General features: G+C 38.7%; 1 protein-coding gene across 6 annotated transcripts in view; it reads left to right on the top strand.

Annotated features, from left to right (window-relative positions):
• Window positions 1-25,058, top strand: part of agbl4 (ATP/GTP binding protein-like 4) — a 279,730-nt gene that overhangs the window by 2,627 nt on the left and 252,045 nt on the right. For all 6 annotated transcript variants that reach the window (XR_005077889.1, XR_005077890.1, XR_005077891.1 and 3 more), the window contains exon 3: window positions 23,339-23,463. Coding sequence is in view for 3 of the 6 variants with exons in the window: in XM_037115638.1 (XP_036971533.1) it covers window positions 23,339-23,463 (125 nt within the window). In the remaining 3 variants the exon portion in view is untranslated. The remainder of the gene's footprint in view (window positions 1-23,338; window positions 23,464-25,058) is intronic.

The raw sequence follows: 25,058 nt of genomic DNA, 5'->3' as shown, positions 1-25,058 counted from the left end.
TCTTGACAAACTCCAGCTAAACTGGAATTTTTTTAATATCACATACTTCACCCTGAATTTTCCATTGAACAGCTCTACTTTGTTGAAATAACTGTGGCTAGAATTCTCATTACAGGGAGATCAAATAAATTTGACCACAGCACATGCATTCAAGCCGCATTGCGTTTGCTGCCTATTCAAACTAATGTCGACATCTAGGTCTTTTTTTTTTTTTAAAGTTTCAAATCTTTGCATCACCGTTCGTATTTGTCCAACCTTATCAATCTGTATGTTCTAGTCCACAATCTCTGTTCATTAGATGTTTAGATGTGGCATATTTACTGTATATAATCTCAGAATAACCAAGTAATCACTTGGAATTAGAGATTTCTCAGGTTAGTTATCTTTGGCATGCTTTACATGTTCAGCCATCAGAACTGCTAACTTAATTAACATTTGTTCATAATGATAGCTTTATTTACAGCGTGCCTTAGCTTTAATGGCAGAAAACAATAATTACAGATGAACACTTGAAGCAGGTTTTTACTGAATCTACTGTAAAGCCGATAAGACTATCCAGCTATTACAGAATATGGCTACTAAAACAGTAGGCATCTTCAGCATACATTATGTGATTGTATTGTATTGTATTGTATTGTATTGTATATGGTTTATTTGATAGGGACAGATATGAATCATGTGGGTTGTACAACAATCCAACACCCAAGCATCATAGCATTTATAGCCTTAGCTAATTTCCAATGCCCGTCCTTAGGGGGGCCTTTTGAATTGTCTGAGGCATTTGCTACATCGACCAACTGCGAATATGTGGATTTTAGAGCCCTATCAAGACCATGACATATCTTGGCAACCATATTATCAGGGACAATTTATATTGAAGATTTATAGACAAGTCCTTACATCTTAAAATCTTTATTAATGTGTGAATTACTTCATGTCAGAGCAGGGACTTGAGAGGAACATCTTTCTCTATAAACTCCCTGTACGATGACCTAATCAAATCCCAGATTATGCTACTTTATGCTTGTTCACAAGTATGCTTAAAGCCTACACTGCATGTGTACGTTTGTACAGCAACTGCATGTGCGCTATATAATGATGGTGTTCATTTAGTCATGGTTAAATGAATATATACAGATACACATATGTGCATACAGTATGCATTATGCAGTATACTGTATAGTCATATTTAATAGTCACATTTATTGCCTTTTTTATGGTTTCTCTGGAAATTTTCATGAAGGCATTTTGTGCATTATAGCTTCAGTAACTACCAACCACTCGACTTTGCCATTTCTTCACTCAAGCACACCTCCAGTGTGGCTAAAAAGAGAAATAAGTGTACATGAAAAGGTGCTCGACCTGTTACTCTTTTGTGAGATCTAGGCATATGGTATGATGAAGTTAATATGCTCCAGTGTCATTTGTTAATGGCCTTTGTTTGCAATTTTTACTGACAGCCAAATGGCAGGAAAATTGATAACTTTCTCACCTATGACAAGGTCAGTTGGTTAGACCCAGACGCAGGTGCATACTCAAACACAGGAGAAGGTAGAGTAAATCAGTGGGTCTCTTTTTGTATGAATCTGTGTGGGGAGATTACGTTCGGATGGCACTCAGTTTTTGTATTTCAACAGACAAGCCCATTTCTTTGAGATGAGCTTTAACTTCACCCTGTTATATCCTGATGCCCGGTGTCAGTGTCAGTGCTATTTTTCAAAGTACGTTTTTGCTATTATGTTGTCTCTGACCCACTCAGTTTTCAGAAAGTTAGTGATCAGCTGATAACATGTGGGCAAGTTTTCTTTGCAAAGTAATCTTGTTTGGGTCTGAAAAAATAAATGAGGAAGCATGGGACCTTATCCACGGTTTTATACACCATATATAAAAGCCATGTGAAGGTGAGTGCATGCACAGTATATCGTAGTGGTATGTAAAGATCTAAACACATTATATTAAAAGGATTGTGCTGAGATATCAGTGTGGTGATTGTGCTTTTTATAAATTTGCCTTTTTTCCCAGATGACATGGCGAGAGGAGCTCAGACATTGATTAATGGGTGCTGAGCTCCCACACTGAGATCAGCTAACATACCAGTGTCTCTGGCTCCGGATGTATCTCCTGAATGATTTATGGAATTGATATTAATCTCTTTCCAGTAAATGCATTACTAAAGTTAGAATGGGGAACAAATTGATATTTGCCAGCTAATGTCAAATTAATGCCCTTTTGCTGTTGCATTTAAGCATCACAGATTTTAGTCCGCCCTACTTTAAAGTGAGCCTCAATATTAGTTTGTAATAGTTCTTTGACAGTATCACAGTGTATATATGTGTTTGGCTTGTGATTAGCATTTATTATCTTTACTGTTTACTGTGATAGTTTTCCAATTATTGCAATTTGGTTCACTGAAGTTATTCTTTCTTAACAACTGTTGCTTTTAAAAATGGTGTTAAAAAGTTGGTGTTTTTTATCCTTCAATTAGTAGAGCAGGAACATATCTATTTAACAATTAGCAGCAAGTACCTATATTAATAATTTTATTGGCCACATGTAAGCAGATTGTAACATGATTTAACTTGAAATAAGATCCTTCCATCTCTCTCAGTTTCATATACAAGCCTGTGGACAATTTCTTTCTTTTTTTTAATGCTGCTGGATTTTGGATTTCTTTGGGAAAGACTCAGGTGGGATTTTCCCCAACAATCCAAAGGATTTGACTTTATTGTTCTCAAGTGCCTCGTCTCCTGCTCTCTCTATATTCGCCTAACAGAAAGTAGCTAACGTTAGTTCAGAAATTAAGTCTGCTAAGACAAACTATAGCTTCCAGAACAACACCACAGTTCTACAGAGCCCCTTTAAAAAATGCAGACAATTCATTGGAAGCACTCCACTCTGTACCCTTAGTCACCGTCATCATGTTAAATATGATTAAATACACTACTTTTGTAAAGCATACTGAATGATTGTATTATCCTTTAAGGATATTGTTAACACTTCACAGCTCATGAATAAAGTGTAATTGAATTAAAACATACTTGAGAGCTAATTATTAACGATTAATTAAGTATTAATTAGTATTAACAAAGTATCTACCAATCTGTTGCCTAGTAAAAAAAGTAATCATTATCTACTTGTTCATAAGTATTAATTAATTACTAATTACTTAATCATTAGTTATTCTTTATATTCTCCCCAAAGTTGTTGAGTGGTCCCTCATTCACCAGATGATTACCTTACCTTACCTTACCATAATGTACCGTTTTTCTCCTGTGCATCTACTTATCATAGAGTCATTGAATATTAAATTGTTCATCGCTCATTCCTTAGTACTTAGTACTCACATGTACTGTATGCGCACCATACTGAGTTACCGGTAATCGTAATGAAAATATTTGCAATATGTTTAACTTACATTTTACAACATAAAAAGCAGATTTCAATACTAGATAAACAAAAATGTGAACAACCTCACTTGCCTTATGTATTGGACTAAAATGAGGTGTTTTACATTTGGATATTTTTTTTTCTTAATAATTTATGAACATTGATGTAGTTGATAAAAACTTGAACTTTAAATTAATATTTCCAGGTCCGTCTAACCACGACTATGCAATATTGTTGTTACAGCAGACTGGTGCTCTTATTTACACATGATAAGACAACATGCATAATATACTGGAAGTACAGTAAGTAAGTATCAGTAAGGCTTCTAAAATGAGCTGCTGTTTCTCATACATTCAGGCTGATATCTGTGATACCAATGACAGGAAGGAAATTGGAGACTGGCGTATAACCTCCTGCCACATGTACTGAATGTTATAGAGGCATGTTTATTTCTCCAAGCTATTGGAATGGTCTTTTGTGACAGCCCATGTCTCTTTTACTCCTCTCATACCAGAGTGAATGGCCGAAACATGGTATTTCAAGCAGATGTTTTAATTTGAGATGTATGCAGTCCTATAACTCAGCAAGATTTTGTGCGCCCTTTTTCTTTCTTCGGTCTACAGCAATCTGCATCCCATGTATGTTCTCATAAAGCACAGATTTTATTTTATTGTATTTATTTTATTTCATTGTGCTAGTATAGCACAGAATAAAATCTAATTGGTTTATTAGAATAGACATTGGTTATGTAAGCTGTTTGCCAAAGGTATAAAACCTCATTTACATTTAGATGAGGCTTAATTCACTTTGTTGTCAGCCCTATGCTGATCAAGTCAGTGATGGCCTACAGATTTACATACAGTAGGTGTCTCAGCCAACAGGTCCTCTGACACCGAGTTATTTGAAACCATTAAAAGCCTTTTCCTGGATCTGCTTAAAAATGACATACAGTCTAATGATGACCCCAACTGTGTTTTGTACAGTATAACTTCAACATTATGACTATTTTCCTAAGACATCATTGCAAACCTTGCTGATGGCTTTAGTTGACTGTGTAAAGAGCAATATGCAAATGTTCATTAAACCCCATATGCAAATAGAGTTTTACTTGTTGAGATCATCTTTTTATGCTACTTAGGACAATGCAAACCCATGGTAGAGAATAGAAGATTTTGTTAATCTGTAAACATTAAGTCTTGGCCTATTGTTGTGTATTGTGTCAAGAGCCAGAGATTCATGAAAGTGATAAGAGAAGCCTAATTGTTTTTTTAGAGTGAAATCCAAATGACATTCTTATCTTGTCTTGTCACATTTATTTCGTCACACACTCCAACTGTTGACATTTCCAGCTAAGTCCCACATTCTTTTGTGAGTGCATCCTCACAATGTCGCTGACTAAAGTGCCATCTGTCTCTACAAAGGATGACACTGACAGTGCAGGCATATTGTTTTACTGCACCTTTGGACCGTGCACCAGATGCAATTAAGCGCTCATTGATTAGTCAGACTGCTGTCTGCTGACAATGACTTACATGGTCAAAGAAATTCCCCAGGGGTGACAAGTCTTTAATGGGGTCCATTGATAAGCACAACTCATAGACTCATCTGGCTTTACAATCAATTCACTCGATACAATCCAACTTATATGGCAGACTGGAGGACAGATATGCACAAACCAATATTTCTGTCAGTTAGGACCCAAACAGTCGAAGCCTTTTGAGACTTTGAGACTTAACTTATTTGTTTTTTGAGCTTCTGACCTGACTTGACTATCATGTCAAATTGTGAAATTTAGAAAATCAGGCATTGATTAAGCATGGGAGAACTGATTGTACAGTATGACAGTTTGTCGCAGTGAGCAATGAATGCACATAGATGCTCTTATCTAACCAATTATTTTGAACCTAACTGCTGAGGGATAATGGCGATCTTCCCTTACACTTCATTAGATGTCTAAAGTAATTTGTAATATAATGTTTTCGCTTACTCACATAAGCTAATTCACAACTTCACATCATATTTAGTAAAATACAGTGAAGTTTTCTGGTCAGAGAATATTCAATTCGTGAAGTCAGTTATTCCTGTGGCCATGACCAATATTGCAATACAATTTCTGACTCACAGTTGATCAGTTGATGAAAAGAAAACTAACTGCCAGCTATTTTGATAATGAATTGTTTTGCTTTGGTTCCAGCTTCTTCTTGCACAGATTTGCTGCTTTTCTGTCAATGACAAAGACTATACTGTGTTGGATAGCCTGAGAGCCAGGTCCTCTGCAGCACCCACAGCTGATGTTAGCAGACCTGCACTGTGCTTGTCTTGGAGAGTTGAACCCTCTTGCATAAATGACGAGGCATAATTTTTGCCTGTCTTGGTTGACTTTATTGAAGCACTTTTACTATGCAATGGCCAAAACTCAGCCGCTGGCTGTTGAGTGACTAAAGTACTATGTGAGATTTTTTTTGTGTGTCTAAAACCTTGGTATGAAGGTATAGATGATGCAACAGTGATGGCTGCCCTCTGCTGCTTGTTATTAATGCTCCTTTTGAAAGTCATTTTAATTTGTACATAGTCCAATGCTGATATCCCATCAGTTTCTTTATTTTCGTCGAGTCATCCAGGTTGAGTGACTAAAAGCAGTTTCTCCAGCTGCGTCCAAGTCTCTGAGCAGCTGCCTCCTCTAAAGGAGGCTTAGTCAGTTTATTTGTTTACCAATTAAATTACATTTTTGTTATTACAGAGGGAGTAAAGTATTGAGTGAAGGTACCATTAGAATGCTAGGCTTCACCCTGTTGGTTGCACTAAAGAACCACTCTGAGGACATCACTTTCGACCTGTCAAGCTGTGATGCCCATTTCTTTTTTCCATTTTATTGACTTAATGATTAATCACGAGTAATCACAAAAATAATCAGCAGAGAAATCAATAGTGAAAATTTGTAGCAGCCCTACACACTATAGAATATAGCCTTAGAGGAGTGAACGCCTGCCACTGGGCAGATAATTGTCAGAGCTAAGTTAAAAGTAGGACAATGCCTATGTGTACGCTTTATGACAACACTTTCTCTTAATTAAAGGTTCCACCTCTGACATTATGGAAGTTATTGAATTTCTCAAGCACTTTGTGGATTTGCGCTTGAGATTTTAAATCACCCTTCAGTAATGATAATTGATGAAGAAATATTTTCTCTATTGTCAAGATCAAGAAAAACAAAAAAAGGCTGCTAGGAGAAATGTAATGAGGATAAATGCTGAAGAAAATATGTCCACTGTTCACTGATGATGACGGTTTCATTGTCTTTCCCTTTTTCCTTTTCTCCAATACTGAACAGTGTATTTAATCTGGCCTTATCTTCTCCCAGAAATTGTCATGTTGCTGTTGCACAGTCTCTCTAAAGAACGACTGATTAGAGTCTAAAGCAAAATTCACAGAGCAAGAGAGAGATAGAAAACACAGACTGAGAGGGAGATGATGGGGAAGAGGAAAAAAGGGAACTACAGAAGAAAAGAATAATATAAACACTGGGGGGGCTGGTGGTTGGTATTGGGGAGATGGTGGGGGGAGAAGGCAGTCAAGCTTGTCAGAAGATATTTATATACTCCAGAGTGCCCCATGAATCAGGATAGTTGAGTTTCCATTGATTAAAGAAGAGGGAAACGTTTTTACAATCAAGCTAGATGCTCAGAATGAGTGGCTTGGAGAGGCCTGAGCTTGCTGCAGTTTACAGCTCTCTGCCTTTTCCTCTCTGATGAAACAGCCCAAAAGGAGAGGTAGCCCAAGGATTGAAATATGTTTCTTATCAATGTATTTAGAACATTTTCTTACACTCATCTCCCCACGCATGAAGATGTGACTCAGTATTGTGCATTGTGTAGTAATATGGCCTTTAGATACATGGCCGTTCGATATTTGACTTTTACTGTATTTTTTTTTTTGTCCAGCTCACCAACCTTAGATTGCTCTAACTCCTATGAGATTTCCAAAAGAAGATCCATTCGTCTGAGTGGGAGGGAGCACTCCTGACATCTGATGTATTGAGAGGCACTCCCAGTCTCTCTGTCTCTCTTACATGTCCTTGGCAGCGGAGAAGCTTCACTGCTCAAATCACTAAATGGCCTCTCCAGTTTCCCTTTTAGCAGTTTTCTCTCCTCTCTCTTTCTTTCAAGTCAGGACTAGAGTATGGAGATAAATTTGAGTTGTCAAGGGACTGTTGGCAAGACCATTGCTTTTGATTTATGCTATTTATCGGCCATTTGTATCCATAAGAGATTACTCTTTATTATTATTGTGTTTTTTTTATTATCATCATGTCCTATCTCTGGCTTTCTTCAGGCATATTTTGTCAGTTTTATTTCGCTTCTTTTGCCATATCATACCATGGGAGTTGGGATGTGTTATATTGGCTTGACCCTGAGGGAAGCTTCCCAAGCACAAAAACTTAGATGCAGTGTCTTTAAAGCGACTGCGTATTTTTATATTAAAAATGGATCACATGTCCTCTTGTATGTGAAAGCGGTAGCTCATACAGAATTTTCACTCAACTCTGTCGTTGCCTTCAGCTCTACAGACTGCTTAAAGGGTCTTACAGTTCATCGCTGTGACTTCCCAACTTGTAACTTTACTGTTTTGGTTCACTCTTCTATTAATGTTGTTTTCTGCTGCAGCAAGCAGCTTTTTTCACAAAAATACTTGAAAATCTCACCTTATGCTACCTTCTCATCAGCTTTGAACAGTTAGTGAACAGCAAAACAGAGGTAAAAGAGTGAGTGTTGCAATTGCCAGCAGGTTGACACAAACTAAACTCTAAACCAAGCCGAAACCCCCATGCCAAAGCAGAAGTGTCAAAAACAGCAGTTTCTCAAATGGTCCCTTGAGGTTGGCTTTAAGAGTGATCAATTCATATTCTATGTTTACAGCCTGGTGCAAAAAATGGTTTGGTTGCCATGGCTAATTTACCTTTGATGACAACTGTATGGGCATCTTAACTGTCTAAAATGACATCAGTGAACTGAAACAGTAAACTTCACTGGGAATTTAAGAGTCATTACACAAGTGTCTTTCTCTACGTTATAATCTACTAAAAACAAGGTTATAGATATTGGCTGATAAAACTGGTCAGAATAGTTTCAGTCAATGAGCTTGACATCTCAGCTGTGTTTGTGGTGGTGTTGTTGGAGAATTCACCACTTTGCCAATTTTTGGATTAGCTGGGAGTTAGGTGGAGTCAGGCACTGCCAAGATGGCGATATTCGGAGACACTACACTGAGCTTCTTTATGGCTTTTACGAAACCTCAAGCGTCATAATGGAGAAAACGTCCATGTTTTATACAGTCGATACTCCAAATGAATGCTGTGTATTCCATATTTGCAAGATGTGTAAAGGCAAAGGCAACAGTTAGCTAAAGCATTAGTCCCAGTGTCGTGTTAACAGCTTGCTTTTGCTGCTCCCCAGTGACCAAATGATCCATTTTTTTCACTTTAATGAGTTGATATGCAACTATTTCTAATTAGTTTCATCTTTTTTGTCTGAGCAGAACAAACACTTTGAAGGTGGTCAACCTGAGAATCATAACGACCATAGATGGCAACTAGCTGCCTTTGTCACATGGCTTGGTGGGGGTTCGAGTTTTTTTCCATGGGGTGGTGGGAAGTGATATCAGTGCATTGCATAAGTAACAGAGCGATAATCCTGTCTGACATTCACGCCTGTTGCATGTGGTCACGTCTAATCACTGAGTGAACACATTGGCTCGGTTGCACTGGTCGGAGATGCCTCCTCTGCCAGGAAGTAGTACAATCAACCCCACTGTTTTGTAAGTTAATTGTTGATGGCTCTGATAAGAACTATACATAGGAGACCCCGCCAGTACCTCATCTTCTCAAAATGTCACCAAATGCTAGCAGCAGCAGGCTGTTTTGTAAATTGTGAGTAATGAAAGGATTTGATTATCAACTGTATGCACAGTGTGGCTGAGAGATTTGGAAAGGTTGAGGGGAGCAATTTTCAGGTTCTGAATATTATAAGAAATAGCTCATTTGTAATCTAAAAATGTGTAGTGTTTCTTCGTCTCTACTGAATGAATGAGCATGAAACAAATCTTACTTTGTTGTTGTTTTAAATTCCAGCTGAAGTGATGGTTAAAAATAACACACTGATGTACATGTGATGCAGAAATCCAAACAAATCTGGTTGTGATGGCGATGTTGTGTTTTTAATTTACTATTTGAATACTTTGTATCAATTAATTTCCAAATACAGAGGCACATTCTGTACCTAAAAAAAAATCCTATAAAAAGCTTCCAGGTATTTTGCCATTCTCAAAAATGTCAGACCGTGGGAATTATTAGTATAGTGTGACACGTCAAGGGCCCTGATTGACAGTCAGTGTGACAGAGGATGACAAGGGAGCAGTTCACCTCATTTCTGATTTTGTGACCTGTCTGTTTTAAATGTGTGTGCTGCTGCTTGTATTTTGAAAGGAATTACTCACTCATTTTGTTAATAAATATTTTAGTTTTTGGTCAGATTTGATTTGGCATTTTTAGATACACAGTGAAATTAGACAAATTTAAAATAGATTATTGATAATCACATGTTGCAAAGACTTTTATGCACTGATAGAAATACAGGCATGTCTTGAGATTTTTTGACATTAAAAGTTTTAAAAAATCATGACTATAGGAATATGTACTTTCTTGTGTTTTCATATGTCAGTATTCATTTTCTGAATTACTTTTCTTTGTCCTCTGTCCAGGGGCTGCAGATGTGAATTAGCTTAAGTTTTAACCCTGGTACATCTAAGAAGCTGTGCACTGTCCCTGTTCGATAAACAGAATAAAATAAAAATAAATAATGTCATGATACGAGTGCGTTGCAAGTGAAAAATACTGAAACTAGGTTTCTGCACTGCACAAGTGGTGCTTGCGCACAAGTCTCCAGTGATTCATCCAGTAATTCATTTCCAAGCAATTCCTGACGCCATAAACACAGTTTCAGAACAGACGTCTCATTTTTCATCCCAGGCAAGATTGTATGGGTTGGGAAAATGGTGAGGATTTGTAATACTTTACCAGTTCATGTTTTTCAAGCTGCCTGTGTTTATTCTGCTGATTTATTTAGAAAACCTCTCAGTGAGATGAGCTTCATTGAGGTGCCAGGGTTTGTTTGATAACACAAATTCATGTACAGAATATGCTTATACAGTGAAGGGTGAAAATACTGACAGGAGCAGAATTTTGATAGAATATATTTTGGTCTGAATCCAGGCAGCTATCTTGTAGGTCTACTGCTCAAAGTAAACAGTATTGAAATTCACTCCTTGGGGGCAAATGCTGCTATCAGGATTTTTTTCTGTGAACATTTCAAACAGCTCCTAATAGTGAACATGTAAAGGGCTGTCTGTTCTTGTTTGTTGAAGTTCTCGGGTGTTGTTAAATCTTTATGTTGTTTACTGTTTTCTTCTTTATTCTGTAGAATAATTACATACTTATGTAGGCAGGAATTTAGACTTGAATTTTATGATGTGTTAGCAAATAATTGGTAACACATTTGTGCAGCATTAGTTTTGAGTTGTGTCCTAATCACCTCATTAATGAAAGTCCACTATTCACTCTTTTTTAGTTCTGCTTTTGAAATATCAACTCTTTGACTGCTAAATCCTCTAGAATTAACCTTTCGAATGTATGTTGCTGGACAGTGGATTTAGAACATCTGTCTTTATTCCACAGTGGATGCTAATGAAAGCTGGATTGGATGAAAGTTTGGATTAAATCGGCATTTTTGGCGCAGTGTAGTGAAGTTTTTAAAGGAAAAGGAAACAGAAAAACAGAAAAGTAAGTAGCATGGGTACATACTGTTGTTCAAGAAAATATTTATAATACTCAAATGTTGACATTAATTACTCATTTCTAAGATATAGCATGAAGTTTGTAACAATGCAATTTACTTCTTTCACTTTAACGACTTTGCGCCATTGATTGCATGACTGTTGATTACTAAGATTTTCTCTCAGAGCTTCAGTTCTTAAAGACACTGTCCAATCCTATTCTTAATTTGACTGTAACCACAACGTAATGCTGCAGTGCATGCAAAGATATGTTGAGTCCTTTATTTCTTAATGAAGCCATTACAGTTATCATCACTGCATCATGAACTTGGCATCACTCCTGCTGTGATGAAGAAACTTCATCCCAAATAGCTCTTTGCGCTCCTCTTCTCTGATGAATTATGTGTAAATTGAATTACCAAATTATGTCTCTTAATCTCCCATATCCGATGCTATAAAAAGGGATTAGCTTGTCATCGGATGGATTTGCTTTTATGGTATATTCTCAGAAAAAAAAAAAAAAGAATTTATATCTATGCTCTGTGACTTTGTTATATACATATTTATTGCTCTGTATCTTAATTTGTGTTAATTGCACGATGGGTGCAGTGCAGTGCCTGGCAAAATGCTGAAAAACTCCTTGATCTTCTGCCAAGGCATTTGAATGGCATTCAGTGCTGCCTTTTCCTGCTTTTTCATTTTTTTCTTTCTGAAAAGCTGGCATTGCATTGACAGTAGCAGCACTTAGGGTAATTCCCTAGATTGAAAAGCTGTTCCACAATGAGAGATTTCCTCCGCAGTGTGCTCCTAACTGTTGAAAAACCCACCCTGGGATTTACAGACATCCTCTCTCCTGATTTGGCCAACTCCTTGATTCACTCTTGTCATTTCACTTGTTAAATATGGACCAATCTGATTAGCACACACAATACTTGACTGGTCAAGCCCATGAATGCAGAAAAGGCACCAGTGGCAAAATAAATCACAAGAGGGATGCTGGACATTAGATATGGTAATCAAGTGTTTTAAGTTTGAGAAGTGGTTCTTAGAACAAAACTGCCTTTTACTGCCCTTCTGGATTAACTGGACTGAACCTCATTTGAGGAAACTGATGTCTAACTCGGGGTGATTTGTTTGCCCTTGGATGGCAGTATATAGGCACTGTAAAGAAAAACTGTCTTGGTTAGAAGAATACGCATACTTTTTGTCTGCTTCTCCAGCTTTTTCAATGACCAGCGTGTTCTGTTCTTCCGTTATTTATTTTTTTCTTGCTGACCTATCGGTTATTGGCCAGTGATTTCTTGCCTCCCTTGTTTCTTTTCTTTTCTTGCATCGGCTCCCTGTGTTCCTGAACTCATTACAGAGCAATCAGCCCCAGGCGTTGAAGTGTGCACCCAGAGGGAGCAATAACTGTAAATAAACACTACTGCAGGCTCTCCGATAACATGTTACCAAGATGATAACAGCCCTTCTTAGCAGGCCTGTTGACCTTCTCCTTGCCTTAGGCTTGCCAAGGACTCCTCAGCTCCCTGCGCTTTTATCTCCAAACTCTCCTCCACCACCAGAGCCGCTTGAAAGATTACTACTGAGCAAAAGAGGAAAGGAAGGAGGGAGTTGCACCAAGAGAATATAGAGAAGAAGAGAAAAGAGATGAGGGCGAGTGCTCGGAGAAGAAGACACAAAACACGATAGAACAACACAGAGCCGACCTGGGCAGTTGTCCCTCTGCCAGAGCCGCCACCTCCTCTGTCTGTCCTCAGCCTTTGTAGGGCTCAACATAATTAACTTGTTAAAAGATAGCATGAAATTGGAACAGACTTGTATTTACTCAGTGGCTACCAACACAGGACACAGCAAAAGCAAAAAGATAAAGAGACAGAGGGTGAGAGTGATAGACAGATTGGTCGACAGAAAGAGAGAGGGCAAGAACTGAGGGATGGCAGTGCCCAAAATGTGATAAAAACATCATCAAAACATCCAGGCCACTGTTTTTAGGCTTGAGAAACAGATGAAAGTAAAGATTGCAATTCCTCATGGTTCACTCCCCAATACTAATGCAGAGTGTCTGACAGTAGCATGTCCAGAGCTGTGGGGCTATGGCACTGTCTGGATGAGATTGATAATACAATTAAGCCAGTCCCAGTATGAATGCATCACTATGACCCATTACTACACCAACCGCTTCAGATGGAGCATACCAGTCTAGCTCTAGGGCCTTTTGAACGGGAAAAAAATACAATTATAAAAGGCTAGCTAGAAAATGTGTTCTCTTTAGAATGTGCAGGCAGGCCTGTACATCATCAGATATGTGTGGGCTGCCTGCATATCTTACTGCTGTCCCCGGGCCCAGCTTTCTTCATCTATATTGAAACGAGGAGCTCACTGGAGCATAGATGGACTCATAACAATATGATTTTTCCCCTTATTGTCCTCTCTTATTGTCTGCTCTTATCCTGGTTTTGTTGTATATTAAGATTATTTTACAGCAATTTCCACATAATGTTTACAGATACACAGGCACTCATTGTGCTTGTGTTTGTGTGGCTATATAAGACATCAGACAAGATTATTTTAAATGTTCAATTCAAATGAAAATTAGTCTTTATAGTCACGTAGTGTCGTGGGCAGCAGAATACCCGGTCCGGTCTGTGGTTTTTTAAACGGATCATGTTCTTAGTGAAGTGCAATGCAGACATTAAAAGGATTCCAAACAGGAATGTAATGGATTACTGCTCAGGTATTTTGAGCCTTTGCTACTCGTTCCAAAGGATGGATCTTGTTGCTGATCGGAGTGTTGTACCATGTGCACTACCGTATAGTGATGCCTTCGGTAACAGATTTTATTGTCTTTTTTATCAGTGATCTTCAACATATTTCATATTGAACAGACACATTTGATTCATGTTAAACCCCATTTAAAGATTGTTGACTTCATGGCCAAAAAAACTACCAAAATAACTTGACACCTCTGATGTCTTATTACCACATTTATCCACAAAAGTTCTTAAGTCATCCCTCCCACCCAACTATCTGACAAGTGCAGGCAATCTGAGGATTTTACATTGTGATTAATCTTGACGGCATTGAAGATCTGCTCTTAAGGCAATTGGTAGAGATCGCTCTTGTTAATGTTCTCTTACTTCACATAATCTCACTGACTAGCAGATCCATGCAACATGAACAAACCAATAGGGTGATGTAGCCAACTGGACTGCTATGCTGATAGGAGAAATTACTTCACATGGCTCTTCCTTAAATGATACTGTTTTTATAGCTAGCTGCATGTTGGCTCAAAAGCTTGTGCCAAAAAAGATCAATTTAATGCAATATTGTGTGCAAATTGCGAGATAAAAATTGAGAAATAAGATCACTAAATCAATTTAGATTGTGGATTGTGATTGCTGTTACAATAGCATAGAATAGAATAGAATAACCTTATTATTGTCCAGCCAGAGCAGGACAATTGTGTCTGGTCTCACATAGGAAAATACAAATAATGTGTCCACAGGATTAAAAACAAGGCACAAGCTCAACTTTACATCTGTCAGTGCATTCATACCCATAGTGTTCATCTTACACTCTCATATTTAAGATTACTGTAATTTATCGTCTACATAATTTGCTTTTAGGATAAACAAGCCCTAATAGATCTTTTTCTTTGCCATAAGTATTTTGTACCTGCTTTTGATTTTTTTACCAGCTTGCTCACCCCTTCCCAGCCGCACTCTCTCCTGATATCATTCTGTTTTTAGCACCAAGTTCCCACTTTATGTTTCCTTGCTGATCAATGGCAGAGCTATACATCCTAGAAGACACATGTTGGATAAAACACTGTCCATAAACCAAAATGTGACTACTTCAATGAAGGTATCTACTTGACAGACTAATGAAGTCTCATATTAGCTTTCGTATAAATTTAGAGTGTCACCTATTTGACTGCTGTGAGTATTGCACAGGTGAAATGACTGCATTGACTCTTTCAACTTTTTTTATGGCATGTAAGCATTGTATTAAAGGCATCTTATGGGGCGCCGCTTAGCTTGGTTAGTAGCGTGCACGACCCATGTGCCGAGGCTCTGCAGCGGATCCGGGTTCGACTCCCGGCCCGGGTCCCTTTGCTGCGTGTCACTCCCCCTCTCTTACCCCGTTTCCTGTCACACTCTTCAAGCTGTACTATCAATAAAGCCAGAAAAGGCCAAAAAAAATTCTTAAGAAAAAAAAAAAGGCGTCTTATCACTAGCACAAACTCAAAGTCATTGTGCCATGCTATGAAATAGTGTGACATATAAACCACATCTATTAAGATAGTTGGTAAAGCTCAAACAAATGGGATATAACATGATAAATAGTGAGCTGTAGAGGTGCTGATAGGAGGATTTTAGCATCTGTTTACAGAGCTAGGCTAACTAAGTTAGCTTCATATTCATTGTACAGACAAGAGAATGATCTAAATATTTTCATTCAACTCTCTGCCATAAGCATATTGTTCAAAATGTTGAGCTATTCCTTCAAGATTGTCTAGAAAAAAATCTGAACTCCTCCTTTGAACTGTTTTAGAAGATTGACTGCAGTTTAGTATATCTGTTAGGTAGTTAGATTGTGGAAACTTGGAGGTGACCTCTTTAATCTTGCCTGCAGATGAAGTGATAAGGCATCAGGGGAGAAGGCAGGCTTTAAGAAGTCATGAGGCAGGAGATTGATGTTGCCTCGGTGACAACTCGCCTTTAGATGAGGGGGAGAGAGAGACAGAGGAAAAAAACAGACATTTAGCTGCAGGTCTAAACTGAGACCCCTCCACTATGGCTGCTGCTGCTGCTGGCTGGAATCAATTCTATCTTTATCAGTCCCCCTCTTCTGTGTCCAGGAATCCTCCTCACACCGCAGAGCAGCCAGGGGGAAAACTGATGTGTTTTCCAATAATGAAATGGAACACAGCAAAAAATGAGTTTAAAAAGGTGCCTGGCTGGTGTCCCTCAGCAGAACAGCACTCTTTTAATCTCTTGTCTGGTGTTTAAACACAGTTGTGGCCTTGCCTATGCTAGCCAAAAACAAAGTGAATGTATTATCAGGCAAGTGTGGATTTGGGGAGTTTGTTTGGGTGTCTAGATTTTTAAAAATTTTTTTTTTTTTTTTTACAGGTGTTTAAATTGTGATACCTAGACATTGGATATCTCCTGTAGATGCATGAGTTTTTAATTACCTCCAGCAAGGAGGTCATTTTTTCATCTGAGTCTGTTTGCTTGATGGTTGGATGGTTTATCAGCAGGATTACACCAAACCTTCTCCATTTTTTTTTTCATGAAACTTGGATGGAGCTTGTGTTTCAGCCCAGAATAGACCCCATTCAATTTTAGTGAAGGCAGATACAGGACCTAATTCTTTATCATTACAGTGCCACTCTGATTTATATACAGCAAAACTATTTCCTTAAAGAAATTTTAATTATTATACCAGTAGATTAACCTTATACTATGGAGAAATCATGTGATTAAACTTAAGCACTAACATATGCAAGATTTAGGACATGACAGTCTGCATGTCTGCTATGTGGGAAGCACTGTAAGCACACAGTCTATTTCATTTTGAAACAACTGCCTATTACCATTCTAAAGGCTGCTTGTGTGAGTGAGTTCCACCTCAGGCCTGAGGCGGGCAGGCCTGCTGCCGCTGTACGATGATCCATCTGCATGGCAGAAACCATCCATCCAGCGGATAGCTACAGGCTGCAGTCCGGCCCATTGTGTGGGCTGAGCACTGTGACTGCTCCCTCTTGTACCTCCATAATGGGATTACATTAGCCAGGTTCTTCTGCTCCCTCTTCAGCTCCCACTTTCTCTCTCCCATACACACACACACACACACACACGCACACACACACACACACTGTCTGTGAGCCCGAGTGTGAATGACTGACTGTCCACTTGGCCACCTTATGTCAGAACCTTGTTTACTTGCCTATGGCCCTGTGAAATGATGCAGGTTTCATCCCCATTTTACACAGACACTTTTGTTGTTTTTTCAACAACATGTACTGTTATGTGATTTCAGCTTTTCTTTGAAAATATTTTGCCTTTTGCTATATTTGTATTATTTGTTTTCATGAGTATGGGAGAGAGTTAAAAGAGTAGAAGGATGAGAGAAAAGGCAGGGTCAGGGTTTTCCTCAAGGAAAGGCCGCCATGTGTAAAATATTGTTCAGAACCAGCAATTGTGTTTTGTTGGGCTGCACCAGCAGGGCTAAGCTGTTCGTTGAAAACCAATTTGTTAATGTCTAAACGCTGCGCTAGTTTTCCCTCAAGGACAAAGATTGATATTCAACATAACATGCCAAGACACCACTGAAGAAGAATATGGAGAGCGATGATACTCAAGAGGAATTATGCAAGAGATCTCAAGGACTAGAAATTGTGTCTTTTTTCCTCTTTCTCATCTTCTCTCAGTCTGGAGTTCATTAGCCTCATTTACACTAATGCAAGTCTGTCTGTTCCATAAAGAACCCAAAAATGTTCCTCGACAAAATCTGGTGTACTTTTCAACATCACACAGACTCAATATAACTCATCTATGCTGTATCAAGTTTATCTTTAATGCTTCAGAGGGCATTTCAGAAAAAATCACTTGGCCGTTTATGTTAGTTAAATACTAAACGATATGGGGATTGATTAAAAGGGTCAGGCTACCAGCCCACGAAAGCGTTTGAATCTTGAGGTTAGCCACCATAAAATTAAAACGGGGATCAATGGCGTGTCATATCCCTGCTGCTCCGCGGGCTGAACATGTAATTCTAACATGGAGACTGCAACCATCTCTCACGTCAGGCCTTCAAGCATCAGGCTCAATAACCCAGCCGCCCATGGCTGCTGTCTATTGCTCCCATTGCTACAGTATTCACAAATAAATTGGTCGCTATCTTTTGGTTGGTAACATCGGTACCATGATTGTGTGTGTATATACATATATATATACTGTATATGTATATATATTCATCAGCGATACATAGGTTTTTTTAAAAAAAAATTTGGAATTAAAAATCAGTTTGTTTGGAAATACTTTGCGAGGGTTTAGGAGAGGGTTTGAGTGCCAATGAAACTGCTGCCTTGAATCTTCCATGTGAAGGGGGTGTGAGAGGGTTTTTTGCTAATGTTGCTCAGGGGTGCTAACCTGTGGACTCATCTCTGTGTGGTGAATGGACTCCAATGCAGCTGTTTCTATTGCTTTTTTCTAGAGCTGCAATGATTAGTCTGTTTACTAATCACTCAAGTCATGCTTGACAATCAGTTAATATAGTTTCAGTGATTTCCAGCATTTGCTGGTTTCAGCCTCTTAAATGTAATAGATTCACTGTTGGCATTTTTATGATATTTAATAGCAAGTCTTTGGGTTTTGACTGTTGGTTGGACAAAAAGAACTCTGAGAAATTCTGTTGAACATTTTTCTACAATTTGACATTTCACAGACTCCACAATATGCCCCAAATAGTTTGCACTTATTTTACAGATATTTTGATTTCTGCACTAGTCATGATTAGTTGGAAGGATCATTTTAGCAACTTTTCCCAACTTTTCTCTCACTTTAAAATGACATCTTTAAAAAAACCTCTTATATCAAAGACTGACATTAATTTATCTAAACTGAATTCATGTTGACCTCTAAAGACATTAATTATGATTTGTTTATTGTGTATTGTGAAGCCTCACTTTGCATACACACAAACACACACCACACACACACAACCACGCAGTGTCTTACCTGATTGTTGTGCACATCAGCATTCACTAAGTGAGTGCAACCACAGGCAGCCCGAGGGCCTCACACATTGCCTCTAGTCGTCCTTTGTCACACTTTAAAGAGTTTTGCTGTGGTGAAATTCTTTTGAGTCGACAAAGACAAACAATGTATATGGGCTTCATTTACACCCAATTCATTCTTAATTGTATGAAAAATACCCAGTTGTGCTGTGCACCCAGCCAGCAGCCGTTGCATGTTTTTTCGGATTTCCCTTTGTAATTATTGTGATGTTCTGTAAAATCTTCCCATCGTAAGTAATGATAGCAAATCCCCTGATTTATGAAAGTGCATAAAACAAAGTAAATTGCAGTCATAGTTTTTGTTTCCATGTTGTCTCTGACAGCATTTGTAGCAACATTTAAAAAATTCTTCTGGCTTAATGGCATACAGCAATTTCTCTCTACTTTGACTGCAAAAGAGTCAGATTGATTAGCATCATTTACAGTCTAATTCCAGTTGACTGTGTAAAGAAATTCTATAATGATGTTCACAGTGGAGATTCACAAGTCAATACATTGATTTCTGATAATGATTTAAAAGCATTTACACGCTTTAAATCTTTAAAAAAGTAATACCCTTCTCTATAAACAACCAGAGTGCCCTACGAGATTTCGCTGTGTTTTCATCACTGAATAGTGTTATTATGACTCTTACTAGAGGGTTGACCTTTGCATCCCATTACCAACTTGGTCTAATAGGCTGCATTTGGCAGTGTCAGCCCTGTGAATAGCTGTGATATTGGTATGAGAGATGATCGATTCGATGACACATCTGTCTGAAACAGGTGCTGCTCTGCTGTCCATCTCCTCTCTTTGTCAGTGCTCGCTAGCTGCAGCTGGGTTTGGTTCAGCCCTCCGCCTGCTCTTGGCTTTATCTGCTCTCAATGGCTTTGGATTGCATTGCCAACCAGCCAAAGAGCTAGTCCCTGCCTGCCTGGCTGCCTGGCTGCCACCTCTTAGTTAACCAGCTACTGCATAAAACAAACCAGGGCTGGATGGGAACTCAGTCATCAACTCAATCATCTCTCATTGTAATCATATCACAACAAGAGTTCTCACATCAAGATATTATGGTTTGATGTTGTCACAGCTTACTGAATGATAGGATACAACTGGTCAAAATGGAACAGACTATGATAGAAGATGGAAGATGCAGCAAGAGAATATAATGTTATAAAAGTTCCAACAGATATTTGATTTGTACACATTTCCCATAATTCAATATTATACAAGGTAAAACAACATATCCGATCACCTGTCAATCACCGTTAGACAACGCCAAATGTTAGCATCCAACTACTTATTTTTTATTACCGCTTCACAAGCTACAAGTAGCGGCGTTACTAGTTTAACTACATTTCTCAGTAGCGTGGTGGTAGCATCGCTGTTTTCTGAATCAAATAGCTTCTCAAATAGCTTAGCTCTTTTATTTACCAAGTAGTGCAGTAGTGTCCACACAAGCTACATTTTTCCAAACATCTCTGAAGCTCAGAGGCGACGCCACCGCCATACACGGCTGTGTATGTGGAGTCGACAGAAGTGCTTCTGTATGACAGTGACATCACGGACCAATCCTTGGGCTGATGCCTACGTCTCTGCAGGAATACAGATAGGTGACCTTGAGTGAGTTATGGTACTATCAATCCCAAAGGGAAATTAAAGTGTTACAGCCACTTGAAAAACACAGTGAGGTAGGTAAAAGAAACAACTACAATTAAAGGCTGGATTGTATACAATAACTAAATAGACTAACTCGAATATAAAATAACAGACCTTAACGAAAACCATAACTATAATATACTAAAGTTGTTTCAATATAGAGTAACTGGTAGCTTAGCTTACTACACTTTCCAAGTATCTTGCCCAACACTGCTGCTTCATCGCAATGCATGATGTGATAGGGGAGGTAGATAAATTCTAAAATATCAACACACATCTTGGACACATTTATTTGAGCCTCAAAGTGAAACTCACTAGATGTACACAAACGATAATGTAAGCTATGAAGTGGTTGGATGCTAACATTACAGTAGGTAATAGGTTATCAGATATGTTGTTTACCTTGAAACAATCAGACTCCCTACATTTATACACATTACACCATTACCATATCCCGGCATTTGACATCAGGGCAAAGTGGTTGCTGTGTGATTATAGTCTCTTTAGATGACTTGGCAACTGTATCAAGCTATGCTCCCCCAACAAGCATCTCTCAAGTGGGAATGAAAACTTGGAGTGTCACAAGAACTATATTCGATCATCAGTACAAGTGTCGTATTTCGGTGAATGACTCAATAGTTTAATGTGGACGGATGATGGAAAAAAACCCAGCATGGAAAAATGGATAAACTTACTTGGTTGGACCTCAAGGGACAGATAAGTGATCTGCTTAATCTGCAAACCGGTGAATTCTTTGATCAAGGACTTTAATGTTAAACGCTATTATCAGAGTAATCACAAGCCCTATGACAAGTTGATGTGTTTTCCATACAGCCCTCAATCATTTGCAGGCTCCCTAAATTGGCTCACACTCATCAAAACTTTGAGAATCACTGGTTTAAGAGATGCATCTATAACATAGTTTTTTGTGTTTAGGTTTGCGACATATCTATAGATGCTTATTGAAATGTGCACACATACATGTAAAGCGACAGCTAGCTAAATAAGTGGGTCGTGCACTTGATTTCACAGTTTTATAGTAGAATCATTCTCATGATGATGTGCCAAAACCAGCAAAGAAAAATTCTGACCTTTTTCCCCCTCAACACGCATATGTATACATACAGATACCCAAACAAGCTTAACTCTTCCTCAACACATTTCATTTAGACATGTTAAGGTCATTCATCAACATATCGACTTCTTATACCTCCGTCTCTTCCTCTGACAACTCTCACCTTTCTTTTACTATCAGTTTAACCTTACTTTATTACATTGTGTATGCCTCTTGAATGTAGATTTCGCAGGCTTCAGAAGGAAGACTAGATTTAGTACAACAGTTATATATTTCAACATAGATCAGCCACTCCCTAATCAGTCAGAAAAGCAGTCTGCAGAGATTTTTCCAAGCACCTGAGTGCTGGAATGAGACGCCACTCACCATTAGTCTGTTAGCTGCTGAAGCTGTTGGGGAATGGGCTTCAAATGTTAATATGGATCAGTCATCACCTTATTGTCACACAATAACCTCTTGGGAATTCTTTCTGACTGCTTGTCGGGGGCCATGATGGAAATGTTGAAAATAGCACTTTAGATAGAAAGTCTTACATTGAAATACTGGTCTTGTTTATGTTTCAGAGCACCTAGTAGTGTTCTGCAGTGCTATTTAAACTAATGATAGCACTTCTGTGGGTAGCTTCGGTGGAGCAGAGCAAAGTATGTGTGTGCTGCAAGCTGACTAGTGGATTAGCTCTGTCCGATGGCAGAAGGAGAGGGATCTACTTTGACAGTGTGGTAGTTAGCCCATCTGTCTATAATCAGCCGTGTGTGCGTGCTGATGCTCTGGTGCTACTTGCCAACAGGTGGTCAACAGGACCCCGATGTAGAGTTGTGGGGGACGTCGAGCAGTGTGGTCTGCCTAGTTTGCCAGTGAAATTAACTCTTGAACAGCTGCTGGTTTTAAAAGCGTCTCAGTTTGCCATTTAATTTGACAGAGTTGACTGGTCTTGTGTACTGGGTTGAGCACAGCAATTGGTTGAAGTAAGCTGTCAATGCGTCATTTTCTGGTAACACACTCTTGTCATGTTTTTCATTGTCTTTTTTGCTCTGACATTCATTAATCCACAGGATTCTCCACTACTTTTGTGCCAACATATAAATCAGAAGATACAGACGGAGCCTATATTTAGAATGTATGTCATGTAATCGGCTCCCAACATCCAGTCATCTTATAGACAACTATGAGAATTGGAAGTGTGGAAATTGTTCCCATTGGATTAATTATATTTCCACTGATCATCTGGATCTTATTGGCATGGATAGTGTGGATAGTATGATGTGTGTCAGATATGGACGGCTGGAACAACCTTGTCTGTTAGTCTTCTGGTTTTGCTCCTCATATGTACTGCTTTCGGCGGGCATTGTTTTGGTTTGACAGTTACCAATGTTGTAAAATCTACGGATACTGTACAGGCAGTGATAAGCCAGACAGGAGACTACCAAAACACTGAAGCATTATCAGTAGACACTTGACTTATTGATTAAACACATCTGTCTTCGAAGCATCAATTTGAAATGATTGTGAACTTTAAGGAACACGGAACGATCCACTGTGTTTATGTGTTGTGGACTGTTCCCGTCTTCTTACTGCTAACGTAAGCTCTTTCATTGCCCCTGCAGGGAACCTTGGCCGTGTTGACTACATCAGTGAGTTTGAGTTTGACCTCTTCATCCGCCCTGACACCTGCAACCCGCGATTCAGAGTCTGGTTCAACTTCACAGTGGAGAACGTCCGTGAGACACAGGTCAGCATCCTATATCTTTTTATTATTCATGAAGAGGGGCTTCTCTCCCAGTTTCATGCTGTATTTCATAAACTGTGAGAGTGCTTGACTGGTGTAATCAAACAGTACTTCCAAGTGCAGTGAATGCTCAAACCAGTCAAACCAGTGTTGCATAAATGGCCCTGTTACTCTTCATGGGTGTGATACATGCGTTAATGGCTGTAACAAACAAATACAACTGTTCTTTGCTCCCGACAGTTTTTAAAGTAATCTCCCACTGATGCCTTATCTAAAAATTTCCCAAAAATACTGAGTTGAATGATATTAGTGTAGGCATAGGTATAGGTGTAGTATTACATACTATATATAGAGACAATATTTAGTTAGGTCAAATTTTGATAAAGATACTGTATTTTGTAGAATCACCAGTTAATGAAGGGCTTTATGTCGGAAAAAAATGAAGGCAATCTTTTCAACATATCATGAGATGCCGCCACAACAAAATTATAAAGATTGCAACTTACGAGGACAGTGATGCTCAGTTCTTGTCTTGACACTCGCCACCTTTTGCCTTTCACTTAAGTCAACTATTATGCCAACCTGAAGGTGTGATATGTCAGTTCAAACAAATTAGGAGTGCAGCAAATCACTCAACTAGCTAACTGTAGCCATTGGTAACTAGTTCGCTCACTTAGCTCTGCTGGTAGTGGTCCAGACTGGGAGCTCTGAGCACTTGGTGAGTGTTGTTCTAGTTTACAGCACTAGCACAGGAGCTTTAGGAGGAGATTCTTATTGAAGGTATGATTTTCATTCCACCTTCACTTACACTTCGTACATGAGGAGCAGACTTTTATGTTTTTAAACATAATCTTAAAAATTGCACCTTTAACGAATCCTAATTTTTAGGATGGTACAACAACCTGTGTTTTACTCCAAAAAGAACATGTTACTGGTATGACATAATGCTATGTTAGGGTATGTTAAGATTTCATAATATTGAGTTCAGAGTCATTTTCATACAAACAGTACCTCCCCAGATGTCCCCCAACACTAAGTGAACAGGACGTTTTTTCTCCTCAGCATTGAGGCAGTATGCTTTTTCCTGCCTCAATTCTTGTCACAGCCTCTGAGCTTGATTCTGCCACCAGCAAGCTCTGAGCTCCATGATTGGCCGACAGAGTCTGTCACATGCCACAGAGATACACTGTATGTGGGTACGGAAATTGCGGCATCAGAGGGATGGAGGCTGGTTCCACCATTTAAATCTAACTTTGCAGAATAAGAAGAGGGTAAAACTGACAATACTGGCATTTAAGTTTGACTGCTGCTTTGTAATTTGTGAGCATACAAGCTTTTCAGGCTTAGATATGAAACAAAGAAAGAAATGAGAGATAAAGTTTAGAGAGAGATAGCCTGAAGACAGCTAAATATGAAGACAGAAGAGGCAGAATAAAGGAAGGAGGGAGACACAGATTGACAAAGATGAGACAGAGAAAAAAGAAAATAGAGCGTGATAGAGAATAATGAAAATAGGCAGAAAACAGCATGGATGAATCCACAGCATGCTGTTGCTGTTGTCTTCCTGTAGAGTGTCCAGCCCAGCCTATCTGAGGCTA

The sequence above is a fragment of the Acanthopagrus latus genome, chromosome 11, assembly GCF_904848185.1.
Source record: "Acanthopagrus latus isolate v.2019 chromosome 11, fAcaLat1.1, whole genome shotgun sequence".
In the NCBI taxonomy this organism is placed as follows: Eukaryota; Metazoa; Chordata; class Actinopteri; order Spariformes; family Sparidae; genus Acanthopagrus; species Acanthopagrus latus.
Note: the sequence above shows the minus strand (reverse complement) of the source record. Positions and strands in the feature narration are given on the sequence as shown.